This window comes from Mangifera indica, unplaced genomic scaffold (genome assembly GCF_011075055.1).
Source record: "Mangifera indica cultivar Alphonso unplaced genomic scaffold, CATAS_Mindica_2.1 Un_0049, whole genome shotgun sequence".
NCBI lineage: Eukaryota > Viridiplantae > Streptophyta > Magnoliopsida > Sapindales > Anacardiaceae > Mangifera > Mangifera indica.
In genome coordinates this window covers 114083-132243 of record NW_025401141.1, presented here as the reverse complement: position 1 = coordinate 132243, position 18161 = coordinate 114083, and the positions used below count along the sequence as shown (strand labels likewise).

At 34.3% G+C, this 18161-nt stretch overlaps 2 protein-coding genes across 2 annotated transcripts; one reads left to right on the top strand and one right to left on the bottom strand.

Annotated features, from left to right (window-relative positions):
• Positions 1-1577: 1577 nt before the first annotated feature.
• Positions 1578-8691, bottom strand: LOC123206803 (glyoxysomal fatty acid beta-oxidation multifunctional protein MFP-a-like). Its single transcript, XM_044624056.1, has 18 exons — positions 8474-8691; positions 7190-7261; positions 7009-7074; positions 6870-6923; positions 6724-6791; positions 6568-6649; positions 5361-5416; positions 4947-5249; positions 4771-4857; positions 4125-4299; positions 3922-4043; positions 3661-3824; positions 3329-3583; positions 3099-3220; positions 2869-2990; positions 2629-2777; positions 2406-2544; positions 1578-2006 (listed from the first exon to the last, which is right to left on the bottom strand). Exons 1-18 carry the CDS (start codon positions 8565-8567, stop codon positions 1971-1973), a joined length of 2166 nt encoding a protein of 721 aa, XP_044479991.1. The 5' UTR covers positions 8568-8691; the 3' UTR covers positions 1578-1970.
• A 2497-nt stretch (positions 8692-11188) lies between these two features.
• Positions 11189-17398, top strand: LOC123206785 (Fanconi anemia group I protein-like). The gene is made up of 13 exons (XM_044624027.1): positions 11189-12219; positions 12317-12398; positions 12516-12707; positions 12885-12949; positions 13031-13190; positions 13625-13867; positions 13942-14058; positions 14210-14401; positions 14495-14580; positions 14720-15641; positions 15774-16266; positions 16355-16545; positions 16654-17398. Exons 1-13 carry the CDS (start codon positions 11213-11215, stop codon positions 17077-17079), a joined length of 4176 nt encoding a protein of 1391 aa, XP_044479962.1. The 5' UTR covers positions 11189-11212; the 3' UTR covers positions 17080-17398.
• The last annotated feature ends 763 nt before the right edge of the window (positions 17399-18161 follow it).

Sequence of the window (18161 nt, the reverse complement as noted above, 5' to 3'; positions counted from 1 at the left end):
ATCAAATCTATTCTCTAGAATAAATATTTGATTGTTTCAAATAGATCCAACAACGAGGCTAAAATTGGCATAACCTGTTATAACACATGCCAAAGTTTGTGAATTTTCAACATTAGGGGTATTAACCACAATATGGTAAGTCATGTCTCTGTAAGCTTTTTAAAAACTCAATTAGCAAAAAATATACTTTTTAAAATTTTTGTTTCAAAAATTGTATTGTAATGATATAAACGTTCCCATAAGATTCGAGCACAACCCAGTTCATTTCCAAACAATGTCCAAAATTTGTAGGTTATGTCGGCAAAGCCCCTTACAAGTCTTCAAACTAGCCATGACAATAAGCTATGTTGAGTCGAATTTAATGTGGCTTATTGTGCTTACGGGTTATATTCAATGTGGCCCATTGTGCCCACAAATCATATTAATTGTGATCTATTGTGCCCACAAATTGTATTTAACATGGCCCATTATGCCCACAAGTCATATTCAATGTGGCCCATTATACCCACAAGTCATATTCAACACGATTTACTATACTCATGAGTTGTATTCAATATAGCTCAATTGTGCCCACGGGTCTTATTCAAAGCGACCATATTGAATTGAATTTTGAGCCTCTTATATGGTATGTCAAACCCACGAGTAACACATATCACACAATTTTACAAATCAAGCCGTGATGGACCATGCTAAATTTAAAGGTGTGGACCGTACTATAAGTCGAGCCCACACATTTTGACATGTGTACTCCAAGCCATAGAAAACCCAAATTTTTGATTTAATATTATTCCACACCATAGGGTAAATTTTAATCTTAAAACACATGCTTTATTTATTTCTTTCATATTTTTAGGGCTAACTATTTCTGCCTTTTAATCCAAGTTGCTCATAGTCAAATAATTAATGGTCACCTTTCCATCAACATGATTCATGATTCATATTTTTATTATAAAATAAACTTAATTATATATATTTTTAAATATATAAATAATATATTATCATATAATTAAATAATTTTTAATTAATGTTAATATAATATTTAATTAAATGATAATTTTATTTACCTATTTTGACATTACTCTTTATTATATTTCCCTTTATTCAACTCTTCATCGGTTGGCTGGTGGCCGTTGAAACATTATGATGACCATCTCTAGTCCCTTCAAAGTCATCTTATTTGGCAAGTTGATTGTTGTTTTTATTTGGACAAAGTTCTATTAAGAATTATTATTCAAGAAAAATATCTTCCCAATTTATAACATTACCACAACGATGGCCCCATCAGTATCCCTGATAAATTTGATTTAAGGTTTTGTTGTCATATGGGTCCTGATTCCTGTTGCAGAACCAGCTGCATTAGACTGAAAATGGGCATCAGTGGGCTGCTTCAAAAGCACCCTCTAGGGTAGAATAATAAAGGATCAGGCCAATATGGTCCATCCTCTCTAATTTCTGCATAAACAAACCTCCAATTTTCGCTCATTTGCTGAACATCTGTGCAACATTTTATTATCTCAAACTTTATCTGACTCAACATTGAGTCCTCACCCAGCTCCAATAGTTTTCAAAGTCATCCCTTCGACAAGTTGATTGTGATTTTTGTTTGGAGTATATATAACAATTATTATGCAACAAATAGTCTCCACACTTTTATATGGTTACTACAGCAATGGCCGTGGCCCCATAAAGATCTCTGATGATTTTAATGGACAGACATATTTTCTTGGGTTGACAGCAAAAGGGCAACAGTGTGAGAGCTGAAAGTAACATATTTTGCCTTTAAGAAATGCCTATAGAGACTACATTCCGAGATGTCCAGGCCACTTTCTCAACATCTTTACATCACTTTATTATCTCGACATTATCTGGCTCCTCCAGAGCTATATGATACAGCATCAGAGTTGTACAACACAGCAGCATGCATGAAACAAAGATCCCAACAAACGCCTACCATAATGAGCAAGTAAAGCTTATAATTTTGACTTGGTCTGTTCCACCGGAACACTCTGCAAACAGCCCACAAATGATATTAGATAAAGCTAATATGAATTATATGGAAAAACTGTAAAGACAAGACAGTAAAAGTTAAGTAGTCTATGGCTGTGAAATTTGGTGTAAATTTTGTGACATACAGCATGCACAAACAGGATATCAAAGGGGTCAAGAATCCCAATTTTATGATTTATTTACATAATGGAAACAAATGGGTACAATATTAGCCATTCGGAAATCAAGTACTTAACAATGACTTCTCTTTAAGTTTGGCTGTCCTAAAACTGAGAGAACCCATCAGATGATCCTGGGCATACTGACCCTCTTAAACTTATAGGCTGAATGGCATCAAAATTAATGGACATGTCATTTTAATGATAATTAAAGAAATGGTAGTATTTCAGATTACCCACCAGAGGAGCTCCCTTGGCAGCTCTTTCAGCCAAGAAGGCACAAGGCTTGAAAAATTCTCCATACAGTTTTGACCATTCCTTCAAACTTGAATAGATGTACTTAGACCCCAAAGAGTCCGCCCAGAACATGATACCCCCCCTAGTAAAGATATTATAGCATTTATTAAAGCCAGTATACCATAGAGTTTGGAAAGGGTGTGCTTAAATCAATAAAACTACATACCTGTAAGGTGGAAAACCCATGCCCATAACAGCAGAAATATCAAGGTCAGCAGCTTTGACTGCAATTCCTTCAGCATATACTCGACAGGCTTCATTAACCACTGGGAAAAATATCATCTCCACAATGTCCTTCTCTGATAATTTAGCAAACTGTATCCCAATTTGATCCCATAAAATGTGAGTACAAGATAAATTTTATAACCAAGTAGAGAAATAGATAGAAGGGATGAGAAAGAGTGACCTTTGGGTCAATGGTAACACCAGAAATGCTCCGAGCCTTCTCAACATATTTCTTTAGTTCAGGATCCGGTCTCGCTTTGCGTTTATCATCATAAAAGTAGAATCCTTTGCGGGTGGTTTCACCTAAAATAAGTGTATATCAGATACAAAAGACTTAAAGAAATTGTAAGAAGTTAAACAAATCTTGGTTAGAGATAATGGCTAGCTTCATTGAACTCAACAAAAGTCTACCTGTTCTCTTATCCTCTTGCATGATTGGGATAATCATTGATCCATACGTTCGCTCAGGGAAATTCTCGATAAATTGCATGCCAGTTGCAATTGCCACTCCAAAACCAACAAGGTCAGCCAATCTGGATAAACAAATGGAACATACAAACCCATTCATTGTGACATCAAATTTCTAAAAAACAATAGTGAGAACAAATTACCAAATCATATTTTGCAAATTAATTAGGTACCTGAAAGGACCCATTGGCATTCCAAATTTGGTAATCACCCTATCAATCAGATAAGGATCTGTTCCACGTTCAACAAGCAATAAAGCAGCTTGTGTGTATGGGAAGAACATCCTGTTGACAGCAAAGCCTGTGCAATTACCGACCACAACAGGAGTCTTCTTTATCTTTTTACCAATATCTAGTAAGTCCACAATCACTTGGGGAGAAGTCTTATTAGTACGAACAATTTCCAAAAGTGGCATGACATGGGCGGGACTGTTTCAAAAGCACAAGTCAACTGTTGAGACAAGATATAGGCTGAAAAGCAATGACAATTTTTCACAAAATACTACCTAAAGAAATGGGCTCCAACAATCCGATGCTGAGACTTGGTCCGTTCACCAATCAAATTCAGGTCAATTGTTGAAGTGTTACTAGCAAGTATGCAATGTGGTGGACAATATTTTTCAAGATCAACAAAAATTTGTTGCTTCAAAGAAACATTTTCAATAACAGCCTGGTTCAAAGCATTAAGAACAAATTGATAAAATAAAATGTCAAACTTTAAGATGGCAAACAAATACTGCAGTAAATCAGTATGCAAACTGCAGTACCTCAATGACCATATCAACATCTTTGAAGCTCTCGTAGTCCAAAGTACCCTTAAGGATAGACATGGTCTTGTCAAACTTTTCCTGAGTCATTTTTCCTTTTTTGAGACGGCTTTGCAGATTGGCTGAAAAGATAATACAATAATTAAATGAGAATGGCCATATACAGCAGTAAAGCACTAGATAAAGCATGGCTCCGGTCCAACCTCTGACTCTATTAATCCCAGCCTCCAAGAACTTCTCATTTACTTCTTTCAGAATCACAGGATAATTACTGAGAATCAATGCAGTAGCTATTCCAGAGCCCATTAATCCTCCACCAAGAATTGCAACCTTATTCACTCGTCGTGGCATCAAGCCAAGATCAGTTACCCCAGGAACCTATCCATTGGAAAGAGACAAGTGACAGAGAAGTTCGAAGGTTAAAGCATCAATAGTTGGCATTATTAGGACTGAAGTAAGATGGCAACTGACAAAGTAAGTACACATAGTTAAGTAATTTAACTTATAATCATTGTTGGCGAAGCTTCTTAAGATTGTAAAAGAAAAATAATCCAAGCATTGAAATTCATCCATATCACTAGAGAGTCATGAGTTTCAAGTTCTTTTATAATCAAATAACACAAAATACCAATCTATATATCAAAACGTAAGCCATTCGGTTCTTTATCCATCATGGTTGAGCTTGAAGTCAGACATGCCCATAAACTATGCAATCTATAAGCAAAAGGAATAAAGATTCAAAATAAAATTCAAAATCCTCAAACATAACCCAAATTTAAGGCCGGAAATTATACTAACATATAAAGATGAACAAAAATCTCTTCTAGCAGTAGTGAATTTCATTCATACCTTTGAGGTTCCACGTTGAGCAAAGAAGATATGAACCAAACTTTTGCATGTGTCAGAATGCACAAGTTCTTGGAAAGCTTCAGCTTCCTGCCCAAATAAAATCCATAGTCACAAATTTGCATTCTAGCAACAACTGGAAGGAAGCAGAAAAAAAAAAAGTTGGACTAGGAAAGGACCTTCAAAAGTCCAGCCCGAGGACCAGAAACCACACCCTCTTCAACAACATCAATGCAGACTATCGGATGTTTGAGATTTGGAGCCTGCTTCCTGGCCTGAACCCTAGCAAACTTGAATATTTCCCTTGCCTCCCCAAGAGGATCTAACTTATCAGTCTTGTAAAGAGTGGCAACCCATGGTCTTCTACATTCCAAGATATCCAGGGCCCATTGGCGTGCAGTGCTTATCAACTGATTGGGTGCAACCACGGCATCTACAAGGCCCAAAGCATGAGCTTCCTCCCCTTTAACCGGTTTTGAAGTCTATTTGGAGGCAGAAATGATAGAGAGATGTTAATTGAAATGCATACAGCAACCACATCAAAGCACACTAAATTTGTATTCAAGAAAGACAAAGAAGTAGTAACAACATACCAACATCATTTCAAGGGACTTTGTAATACCAACAAGACGGGGAAGTCGCTGTGTTCCTGACACAATTAAGAAGCATTTTATTGAAAATACAGAGGAACCTACTGATTACTAAGCAACATCAACATGTCAAATTCAATATCTTATAATTGTTTTTCACCTACTAAAGTTGTAAAATGACTTCGTGATTGCTTAACAAATTTTCGTTTAAAATGACAGGAACCATGTATTATTTATTATTGATTTAGTGCATTACATTATAACTTATATCCAACATGGGCTCTAGGCTTCAATCTGCACATCAAGCCAGATTGTCTAAAGAATAACATTTGCCAATTTATGTGTAATACAATCCATCCATCATTCAACTAGGTCTTCTCTAAGAGAACTTCACAACTATATCTTGACTAGAGTATCAGAAAAGATATTTTGGAAGGACAAAGAAGGGAACACAGTTTTTCCATTTTGTGTCACTACCAAACCACCACCAAAAAAATTATTTCTTTTTTATTTGACCTTCCTCTTGTCCCATTGGTATCAGGAAATGAACAAATATCACATTTAATAGCAAATCATCAAGTTATCTCAGCTAACTTTCTCCTATCTGCATGTTAATGATAAATAACTATCGCCTTGCCCAACTGCATTTGCAACATAGTCCATTAGCTGTATAGTTAATCATATTTACCAAAATTCTCAACTTTGTTGAATCAGCTTCTAGGTACTCTGCCCCTTAAACTTGGGTTATGTACCAAAAGCTGGTAGCAGCATGTCTGATTTTTTTTTTTCTATTTTTAATAGATTTGATTTCATGATATCTCCTTTAACTTAACATGCATTTGTTGGTTCAGTAACAGTCCAAACGAAATTCTCCATTTCACACATCCAAGTCTAATTCTTTCAGTCATATGATCTACAATATTCTATAGAAAAACAAGAATTGGCAAAATAACTTTGCAAACATCACACCTAAAAATTGAGAGCAAAATATTATATTAGTAGATTCTATTTATATTTAAAAATGATAGAAAGTTCAGCAAATTGATAACAGAAAGAGATTGGTGATGCAGAGAGCAGTCATAACTTATTTTTAAAAAAATGAAAAAAAAAAAAGGTCGTCATATCAAAATATTTTAAGCTTTGATTCTATGTTAAAATGCTTTAATAAATTAAATAACATAAATACAGCATTTTAATTAAACAGGCATACCTCCAAATCCAGGGATGACTCCTAGTTGAAGTTCAGGAAGGCCTAACTGTGCAGTAGGGGTTGACATCCGTGCATGGCAGACCTGAAAAACCAAAATCATCAGATCATCAAACAAAATTATTAACAGCAGCACCAACCAAAGGAACTGAAACATACCATTGCAATCTCTAAACCTCCACCCAAGGCAAGCCCCTCAATTGCAGCAACTAAAGGTTTTCTAGAAGCTGGAAGACAAAGCACCAGTTTAATAGTCAATGCAGAGAAGTACAATTCAGAAGATGAAGAGCAGACTAGGTACATACCTTCTAGAGTGTCAGTTAGAATATCTATTGATACAGAACCACCAGACTGCTCCGCTGAGAAAACATCAGAGAAATATCACTGAAGGAGCTCACTTGAAGTATTACCAGAAGAAAGAACCCTGTGAAACAGAAAGCATACCTTTTCCTTCTTGAACTCCAGAAAAGCCGGAAATGTCAAAGCCACCAGAAAACTTACCCTTGGCTCCTGCTCCAATATCATAAGGTATTAGCTTCATATCATATTCATCTACAATGCTAGACAATACTGAACGAAAATTTCATTATAAGCTTATATTATCTCCAGTCCTCCACTCACTTACCTGTAACAACAATTGCCTTCACATCATCTCTGCATAAGGCTTGGTCATAACTCTCTTTCAGGCTCCTTAACACTGGAGAGCAAAAAGAGAGATGAGTTAGATAATTTACCACATTTATTAGGAATACAGTGTTCATTCAAAAATATAAACAAAGCATTCTTAGAACTATGACTTTTGAAAGCTTATCTAAAATAGAAAGAGAATGCGACACATGATACAATCCCAAATGAGATTCAAGTCTAATCAGTCATCTGGATTACCTTAGAAGTTCTTCAAACAGTAAATTTCGCAATTTCAATCTATGACCAAACAGTTTAATAATTTAAAAATTCTAGAACACATGCTTCTCAATATAGATTTTCAAACCAAAGTTATCATATCCAGCTTACATCTCATTCAAGTTGACTTCAAATGATGTAACACCTCCAAGCAAATCCCACATCAATAAAGCATAAGAAAAATGTTGAATATGTATAAGCATTCTATACCACTTAGGAATAATAACAAAAAAAAATTTAAATAGCATATGAGCTCCTAATGTGTCCAAATAGGACAATATCTTGAACTTGAAGTGGCCGATTACTCAACCAAGACATTACAATTGATCTTCCTGTAATTCCCACAACTGGATTTAAAATAACAATAAAACTATATGTATTTACTTTGAGTATATAAATAAGTGTCAAAGTATATAAATAAATACACACTTGATATGTGTTATCATTTGATTTAGTAATTTTGAATTACTACTAAAATAAAAGTCTAATCATATAATGATATATATAAATATGCATCCATTTGTATACTCAAAATGGATGCACATAGTATTGCTATTAACAGAATTTCACTCCAAAAGTTGTAATTTTAGATGATTACATCACTCAATTAGAGTCAAATATTGAATTCACTTTGACCCTCTTTTTCGCTAAGCTAGTAATCGACAGTCTAACCATTCTAAATTCCACTGTTGGTCCATGAAACCAAACCATTATCAATATCACTCCGCCTAACTTTGCAACCAAAAATATAAGTCAAGCTTTGATGAATGAAATAGTCGGAATCAGAAAGTTGAATGTTACAACTGCCACATCATCAACACACTTCTGAAATTTCAATTCGCCTCAGTGTTTCACAAGCTTGTCCCACCCCTACCCATTAGATCACAACAGATTCAACAGCCCAACAACCATCAAATCATGTTCGACAGGAAAATGGGCTAAAAATTCATACCCTCAAAATAATAATGAACAATAAAAAATATATATATAAAAACAAAAAAAGTACCATCCAAAGAGAGAGAATTGACAGGAGGATTGACGATGGTGATGAGAGCAACCCCATCAGCTCCAACTTCGATCGTTGTTCTTCCCTTCCCCATCTGGATTTTTCTTCGCTGCAAATTTTACTCCAGAAGACTTTCCTCTGTTTGGTTCAGATCAATGAGATTTTGAAGCCTCAAGCTCAGTTGCTCTGAATTATGTAGCTTCGTTCGCTGGGAGAGAGACCGTTACTCACTTTAATGAGGCTCCTCAACTGTAATGTTGTGTGCATATACGTCATACGGATGAGGATTTACTGACTAAGCTTACTCTCGGTTAAGGGGTGTAAACAACACGCGTTACTTAATCATTACTACAATTTTATAGCGCCAAGACCAAGAGACTTACTCCCACACCCCCAGTCTGATGTGTTGTCAATTTTTTATTTATTTGTTAACAATTTATCAAGTGAAATTTGTTTATAATAAATAATATAAATGATATGTTCATAAATTTGATTGAAACAGTCAACCTTAGCTTTTATTTTTCTTCTGAATAGTTGAGTTTTCATCTATACGATTGAGGGTAAAGTAATATTATTTTATTTAAGTTTTACTTCAATTTTAAAAAAATATCTATAACCAATAAAAAATTTAAATATTTATTAATATTTAAATTTTTGTTAAAAGTGTTATTAATCATAAGAATAAAACTATCATTTAATAATAATATTAAAAATATATAATTTTATCTCATTTTCTCTTATGGATTTTAAAAATTAATATTTCATCCTAAACTTAAGTTTTAAAAAGTGACTTGCTCCACCCCCAAATCCTTGGGTTTTTTTTCTTTATCTCTTCACCCATAAACAACCGCCAATAACTTTACCCCAAATTTTGTTGGACAACATTTATGATCCAGTCTAGATAATGAAATGTTATCTAAATTTGGATGACAACGACATCAATTAAAATAAAAAACTCTTATTTTCATTTATCATTTGCCCCCATTAAAAGAGAATTATCATTCATCAGAGAAAATGGTCAGATTTCAAGTTTAACATTCTAAGGGGGAAAGAGAATTTTTTTAAAACTTAATTTTAAAATAAAAATTATTATTTTAATATATGTTATATATTATTTTTTCACCAAAAACTTTGGTGAGTTATAGTATATTCATTATTCATGTATCACTTAGTGTACAACTGTTAAAGGCTTTTTTAACATAATTGTCTGCATTTTCTTTTCGTTTAACCTCCAAATTTATGTATTTTATATAGATTTTTTAAAATTTTTTCTTGACATGGTTATTCTTGAACGACGGTGATAGGGTCGTGCATCCACGCTTCCAGAAGCGAGTGGAATCAAAGAGCACCTAAGTGCCTAGCCTATTAAATATTTATTTCTCGAACGTGTTTGTTTAACAAATAGCCACGTTTGATAGTCTAGAAGAAATAATTTCTTTGATTCCACGTTTCACTCTCTGATTCGATTTTGTAGAATAAAACTTCTGAAAGGGATGTATATTAGCGTGTCTCAGAGGGAAAAGTGATATTTGCAGAATAAGATAAGAGTTATCGATATTTCCAAAGTTGTCATCACAAATTCCAGTTTTATCCTCCTTCCTTAGCTATTGATCACGGTTCTTCGAATTGTCAGGATATTAATTAAAATATGCATAAAAATTTGTATCAAAATTTTGTCTGACGAATTTTTAAGAAATTTATTTTTTTAAACAAATTTAATATTTATTTTAATAATATCTTTTTTTTTATAATTATCTTTCTTTACTTTTTTGTTAATATGTTTTAGTATTATTACATTGATTATAAATTTAATAATTTATGAATCAAAATATTCATAAATTTATATAGAAACAGGTTAATTTTTAATTTAATTGTTGATATATTCAGATTAAAACAAAAAAAGATATATCCAGATTAAAGCAATGAGATTTCTCGTTATAAAAAAATTTTTTGTGTCTTTTTCTATATTTAATTAAAAATTATCCAACAACGTGATAATATATTTTCATTAATATTTAAATTAATATGTATATAACATTGATTAAAAAAAATTCAATTTTCTATTGACTTGTTAATATTCATAGACTTTAATCATCTTTATTCTTAGTTAATGTATCCTTTTAGATGTAATTTTTTGATATATAATACTATATCTTACATATTATTTAATCGTTTAAAATCGATCGAGAAATACATGATTAATTAGACTAATACTTAAAAATTGACTAAATTCTATAAAACATTAGGCTTGAATTGTGTTTATCCTATTCAAATGATAGGTTCGTAAGTCGATTGGTCTAATCAATTAGATAAACCAATGATCTCAAAGTGATATAATTAAAATTTTATTGGCTAAACCAAGTTAAAATTTTTGTTGTCAATTAATCATCTTCTTGTATTGAACTATCTAAATTGTTCTATGTATTTCTCGTTGGTGATGATACCCTAAAAATAATATGTAAATAAGCAAATGATTTTGAAGTCTTTACGCTGTAAATTAATCACTTTTGGGTGTTTTGTTACTTTTCAGAAATATATGGGTTTTATATTTATTTCAAAAAACATGAGGAGAAATTGTGATAAACCCGCAGCTGAAGGGCCTAAAGATTTTTTGAGTTAGCCCAAGATGTTCCCGCGCAAAACTGACCTGCCAAAACCCAAACTCCCGCTTTTTAAAATTTGCAATGCTAAAATATTTTTAAAAAAACAAAATTCAAGAGCTCTGCCTGAACTGCCACCATGACCGCCGCCACAGCGCCACCACTCAGCGACGCTGACATCATCCGCCTAGCTCAAAATGATCACCAAGACACCTCTTCTGTGCCTCCATATCTCCTCTCCTCAGAATCCCACGAAGCGCTCATTTCATTTCTTCACTCTCGCTCCTCTTTTCATTCGCCTTCTCTCGCAGTTTCAGAATATGCCCATTCTCTTCTCTCATTTATCTCCCTTGCTCCTGAAACTCCCTCTCTCTCTTCCCTGCTATCTTCTCTTCTCGTCAATTACATTAATCTATTCGCATCGCTTAAAATCCCACGTGATACAAATTCTGTTAAAACGATTCATTTCTTTAGCACCTTATTAAATCACGTGCCAATTAAAGATCTCAAATCTGTTGTGAACTTAATTGTATTGGATATTTTACATATCGTGAATTTGGATGATGCCCAGTTGCTTGAACTTTTGCCAAAGTGTTTTGATCTGATAAGAGAGAGCGAGAGAGGCGGGGATTATGTTAATTCAGTATTTGATCGTGTTCTTGATTGCAATTGGTCAAAGGGCTTGTTAGTTAAGATGGTTTCGCTGGTAAAAGATTTTGCGTTTATTGATAAGGCGAGGGGCAGGGAGTTTTTGGAGAAGGTGTTTGATGAAATGAAGATAGTGGACTTGCAAGATTTGCCTTCCCTAGTGTACCAGTTGCTTGTTTTGGCGTCGAAAGGGTTTAATAAGAGGGAGATTATTGAAGGGATTGTGGGGTTTTTTGGGTCGAAAATGGGGTCTAAGGTAACCTCAATTGTTAGGCAAGTTGAAGGGACTGTGTTGCTTCATTTTAATTTCGCAGTGAAACAGGACCCGTCTTTGGGACAAGAGGTTATCGGGCTTGTGAAGTCGGATGTTCAAGCTTTTAATCATTTTACTGTTTCTGTTATGTTGTCAATTGCAAGGGTCAGGAGGTTCAGTGAGACTTCGATGAGGATTTTGAAAACAGCAGTGGTGGCTGCTTATCACGATTCCAAGTTTTCCAAGTATCAAATGCTTCTATATTTTTAAATTAAAACAAAAAAAGGTGGAGTTGATTTGTTTGTTCTTTATTTAAATATTTTAATATTGCTGCTATTTCAGAGATTGCAAGTGGCTACCTGATAATTTGAAGGAAGAATATCTGCAGAGGGTCAAAGTAGTTGAAAAGGCCGTCTTAAGAGCTGTAATGTCTTTTTGCCTAATATCTATTATGTGGGCATGTTATATTGCTCTCTTTTTTATGCACAACGTGAATAAGACATCTTAGGTTTTAACTAAATTCTCTGCTGTTGATCATCAGGTTAATGAGAGCAATAATGGAAGGGAGCATATTGTGCCAAGCGTTGTTCAGCTTGGTCTTCTATTGCTGGAGTCATTGGAAGAGGGAAACCTTAAAGAATTCTGCAGTTCAAATGGTCTATTGGGCATTGAGGAGCTTGGTATTCAGATTCTTAAAACCCTGTTTGAAGTCTATGATATGGCTAGGAATGAGGTTGGTGATACTAAAAATAAGCTAACATAGTTACAGATGATTGATTTCTATTCTCTGTACCATAGATTCGTCCATCCGTATCATTTGTGATTCACTTGTCAGCTTGCAAAGGAACTCTGCTGAACTTTTATCTGATTTAGACGCCACTTTGTATGTATGTTACTGTGCTGTTCGCAGATTATTGAGCAATGCAAGTTTCGTGTCCTTTCTTTAAAGCCAGCTCAAAGTATGTTAATCATAAGGTAATTGCATCATCATCAGTTGTAATGTTTTTGTTTGATTCTGGTTATTACTTATTAGTGGCACTAATATTCAATGTTCAGACTGATCGGCATCTTGGTACGAAGTTATCCTTACCCAATGTTGGAACATGTTCCCCGTCTGAAGGAATTGTTGGATTATTTCACTTTCATGAATGGCAAGGTTGCCTCTTATCTTGTTACTGCTCTTCTGCCTCTCATCAAGTTCAGTCGTGATCTTCAGGTAATTTCCTACTCAAATTCATCTGATAAAAGAAAGAGGGTCAATCCTGTTATAGCTTATTAAATGATAATATAGAGTATGACACTGTAATTTCTTTTTGTGCAAAAAGCGGTGTTTAGAAACCACCATGGAAGAATATTAAAATGGAGGAATTAAGCGAATATATTTTGGTTTGAATCTATGACGACAAATATGGAAGTTGTATTTTGTTTCTAGCTATCCTTTCTTTTAATAATTTTTTCATCAATTAAACTAATTTGTTGTAGCTTGTTGTCTTGAGATTGAATCATGTTCTCTAAGGTTGGGAGGTTTGGCTCAATTTTAGGCTAGATAGGATTAGGATGAAAAAGATAAGGAATTCTTATTAAAACTTCTGTTTTTTTCGGTTAAGTTGTTTATGCAAGCATTTTTACTTGTTTCACTTAATAATGAAGGATTACACGGTTTTGGTTGTGCGTAAAGCCATGTTTAGACGAGAAGATACAGTTCGTCTTGCAGCAACAAATGCCATTATTGATCTTATACTGGCAGAAAAGCAATCTAAGACAGATGGCTCATTTTCTCTCCAAGACTCATCGAGCCAAGCCAGTTGCAGCCAGCAAGAGATACCCTGCAGCACAGGAGGAGGTCTCTTTCAGGAGCTGAATGCCTTATTGCAAAGATGTCTTTATCAGCAGGTTTATCTTCAGTCATGCAATTCATTCTGTTGTTATTGAACCATGTTCTCAAACTGCTGAATTGCTGTGTTTAGGCAAAACTCAAAGAAGTCATGTACCATGGATTTGTGAGGCTTGTTTTGGTGGACCCATCAACTGGGGGGCCAGTTCTTGATTTTCTCTTGCCTCATTTTCTCTGTTTTATCGGGGAGGTATTATCCATTGCTAGCTCATAGATGAACCCCTTTAATTGAGTTTGAGTTGTGTAAAATATATGATCTTCTCTCTTATAGTATTGCTTTATGTGCATCTTGGGTTTGTACAACAAAATTCTTTGTTGACAGTAAAGAACATTTTTGGTAGGACACGGATGGTCAACTTGGGGTCAGTCAGTGTGTTAAAACTGAAAATGGAAAAGCTTTAATTCAAGAGCCTTTAGATTGTCTTCTATTTTGTGTGTCTTTGATTCTACTCCTCCAACCACATGGCAAAATTAATCGTGATTCAGACGCTCCATGGACGTGTTTTGGTTTCTCTTTTTCACAAGAGGCTGAGGTATCTCTTGTGCGTCTAGTTCTGCTTTTATGATGATAGGTTAGATGGGAAAGACTTGTAATTTTACTGACATTTCTGATATGAAAACTGCAGGAGGGAAGAAAATTGCCTAGTGAGACACTTTCTTCTGCTTTATTGAAAATCCGGAAGTTGCTTCAAAATGGAAATTTGAAAGTTTTGTAAGTTTTTCCACTTATTATGTTATATATATTTAAAAACCTTGTCAAGGTAGTTGTAAGTATCGTCAGCTTAGTTTTCGATGATGTTCGTAAGTCTTAGTTGATTTACTTTTCTAATTTCTTTTCTATGTCATGTCAGATCAGACATTCTTGGTCAGACCCAGGAAGAAAACACATGTCTTGGAGAAGAGAAAAGAAAATGCTGCTCTTTAATTTTATTAGGAATTATTGAAGTGCTGTTGAATACTATTGCTAATGAGTTAGAAAAAGCCAGCGATGCAGAGAAGTTGGAACTTGAAAAGGAATTTATTGGATTTGTTGATCTTCATGACTCACTGGAAAAAGATTCATGTACAAGACATGGTAGCGGCACTAGAAGAGTAAATGTACGAGCTACGGCTCCCGATACACCCAATATTCCTGATTCTGGAAACAACTTGACCCAAGAGCGAATTTCTTTTCTGGCAACTTCAAGCATCTTTCAGCTTCTGGAAATAGTGGTAAAACTATACAACATTGAATGCTCTAATGGTGTTACAGCTTCCCAGAAACATAGTCAATCATCCTTGAGCAAGACAACAAAATGTTGCTATAAAATGATTTCTTTTGTTTTGGATGCTACCCTTCGTCAAATAAAATCTTACCCTATTGTTGGGAAGGAAGATCCATTGAAGACGTTGATCTATGCTGATATTAATATCCTGGGAGGGCCATTGCTGAAACTGATCTTTTTGCTAAAATCTGGACCCAAGTCTATGACAGATCAGAAGAAAAAGGAAACAAAAGGAAGAAAAAGTGTGGAAGAAAGGAAAGAACATCTCCATCTGGCCTTTGTTTGCTTAAAAGAATTGATCACAATTAGCTTGCGGAGCTCACGATTAACTGAATTGCTTGAAGATCTATTGTCAGTTGCCACAGTTGGGCATGGTTTGGATAATGAAAGTGAAGAATCCTCCAAAATTGATGATCAACATATAAGAAGCAAAGAATTGTTCATTGAGAAACTTCTGAAGCCATTAATATTGGAGCTCCTTGGGCTTTCATATTTAAGAGAGGTTGAGGTAAATCCATTTTTACCAGCCTCATTCCACTAATGCACAATTATTAGCTAGTTTATGCAATTTCACCGGACAGTATTCTTAGGTTTTTTTTCATTTGTTATAAATCTTTCAAAAGCATTATTCTTTTCTCAGGTTCTTTATGATGTGTTACTAATGCTGGGGAATAAATTGCCCTGCAAGTGGAAGAATTCTCATGGAGCATGGGCTATGGATCTGTGCAAAAGCCCTCATACTAATGTTGCAAAAAGTGTGGTCAAACTGGCCGTCTGTTTAACCTCACCTCCAAATGACTTACTTGTGGCTCAGGCCATTGCTGAGGAGCTGTTGAAGGTCACTAAAATGGAAGTAGATGATTCTTTAGAGGTGTCTGAAGTGTACCCCCTCATAAACCAGTCAACAAGTACTAACATAACATCCTGCATACTGCAAATTATTGAAACAGTCATAGTTGATATGGATTGGGCTATTAAAGAACTTAAGAGATTCTGTCTAATTGCTCAGAAAAGCATTCATATTCATCGGAATGGAGAGCAATCTCCTGGGATGACATTTGAAGAAAATCTGTACTTGAGGGCTGAGGCAGTGGTCAAAGTGCTATCTTCTTTTGCTTTGATGAGCCTTAACTGTAAGCAAGCAGTTTCCAAAAAACTGATTCTATTCTGTCCTTTACACTTCCTAAATTCATGTATTTCATTTCACATTATAATTTGCAGATCCTCAAGCAGAGCATTACCTCAGATTGGCTGCAAAGTTTTATAAGCATTTAGCTCAGATGTCAAAGCTTAAGATTGCTCCCAAAGGTTGCAAGCAGCTTTTACCTAGTCTTCAATACCAGAAGCTCGTGGAATTAACATGCAAGCAGCTCACAGTTCCTCTATATAACTTTGTGGCAGAGATGCAAAGGGTATAGACTTGGTGCAGTGTTAACAATCGTACCACAAAGAAAATTTTTTAATGATTTTGTATGGAGTTCTCCAAAAGTTCTTATTCACCAGTTTCATTGCACTTGCAGGTTCAAATAGAAAATGATAAGAGTAAGGGTGCTATCAACAAGATTAAAAGGGAGAATAAATGCATCCCAGACTTGATCTTCCAGATAGAAGACTATGAAAAATATCTCATTCAACTCAGCAAGAAGAGCAAAGTCAATCTGTTGAGGCATGCCAAGCGTAGCACTGCCAGGGATTTCAGAATATTGGATCCCATCAGGGAAGATGCTCCAAACCATGAACATGAGGCCAACCATAACGATTCTGCAGCCGCTGAAGATGAATCAGGTGAGTACTCCAAAGACAACGAGATGAACAGTTCAGAAAATGTGTTGTCACCTCCTGCTGTCGAGGATTCTGAATCCGATGGCCAGAATGGGGGTGTTTCTCCAACTGCCAAAAGATTGAAGAGAGGCAGAGTGGTGCAGGACTCTGATGAGGAAGTGTAACTGCAAGTCAGAACAAGTATAGCTAAATGCCATCTCTTGCCTTACACAGAGAACTGGGTACTGAGGTATTTTTATACAAAGAATGGCACATTGAACTTTCATTTTGCGCAATACATACACATACAATATATACAGTAAACATCCTGATTGAATCCATGTAATCTTTGATGATAATTTTGAATTCCATTTCAGGGTTGTTTATGAAATGATGTACAGTGCACAAGAGATTACTATATCAGTATCCTGACAAACTGACAATAATTTGTCTTATTTATTTTTTCTATATTGTAGAAAAATATGCAGCTCAGTTAGCTTTTTCCATGTGCTTTACCTGAGAAAAGAATCCAACGTGGTGATTTCGATTTCAATTGTGTTTTTGGGGCAACTTCACAATAAATGCTTGAAAAGAAGGCAAAGAATTGATGCTTCCACAAAAGCTTCTTGTGACCAAACAAACCAGTAGTTAAGGCTTCAACCTATTAATTTTATTTTTGCTATTTAAATTAGAAAAATAGTTTTAAAGATTTGAATTTCTAAATTTGAGCTACGGGTGTAATCAGTCAGACAAATTGAAGAGAGTTTGTTTTGATAGTATCTGGGTAAAATTTAAATTCGTTAAATTGATAAGTTTTCAATATAAGCTTGAAATAAGAATGATTAATTTGAACTCAAGTTTGAAATATAAATGGTTAACTCGAGTTTGGTTTTAAAAATGATTTTAAATCCCTCAACTTTTAAAAAATCATTTTAAACTTTATAAATTATATATTCATCAATTATAAAAAGAAAATTTTAAAAATGTAAGTGAAAATTTTGAAGTTATTAAAGGTTTATTGATATTTTATTTGAATTATGTGCTTATGATTTCATCAAATTGATCAACAATAAACTTTGAGCTTGATTCGAAAGTCAAACTTAAATTTTACACTTTTAATTTGATCTAGCAATAATAAGAATAAGATAATTGAACAAACATGAAATAGTAATATTATTAATATTACTATTAAATAAAGGTTTCACAATTATAATAGATATTTAAATTCAGATTTTTTTTTCAAAATTATAGTATTTCACTAATTTCA

Coding starts and splice junctions, on each gene's coding strand:
- LOC123206803 (XM_044624056.1), bottom strand. CDS start 8,567: ATGGGGAAGGGAAGAACAACGATCGAAGTTGGAGCTGATGGGGTTGCT. Junction 6,924..7,008: donor TGGAGTTCAAGAAGGAAAAG/GTATGCTTTCTG, acceptor ATGTTTTCTCAG/CGGAGCAGTCTGGTGGTTCT. Junction 3,584..3,660: donor GTTGGAGCCCATTTCTTTAG/GTAGTATTTTGT, acceptor CTTTTGAAACAG/TCCCGCCCATGTCATGCCAC.
- LOC123206785 (XM_044624027.1), top strand. CDS start 11,213: ATGACCGCCGCCACAGCGCCACCACTCAGCGACGCTGACATCATCCGC. Junction 14,402..14,494: donor CTTTTTCACAAGAGGCTGAG/GTATCTCTTGTG, acceptor TGAAAACTGCAG/GAGGGAAGAAAATTGCCTAG. Junction 16,267..16,354: donor TGCTTTGATGAGCCTTAACT/GTAAGCAAGCAG, acceptor TATAATTTGCAG/ATCCTCAAGCAGAGCATTAC.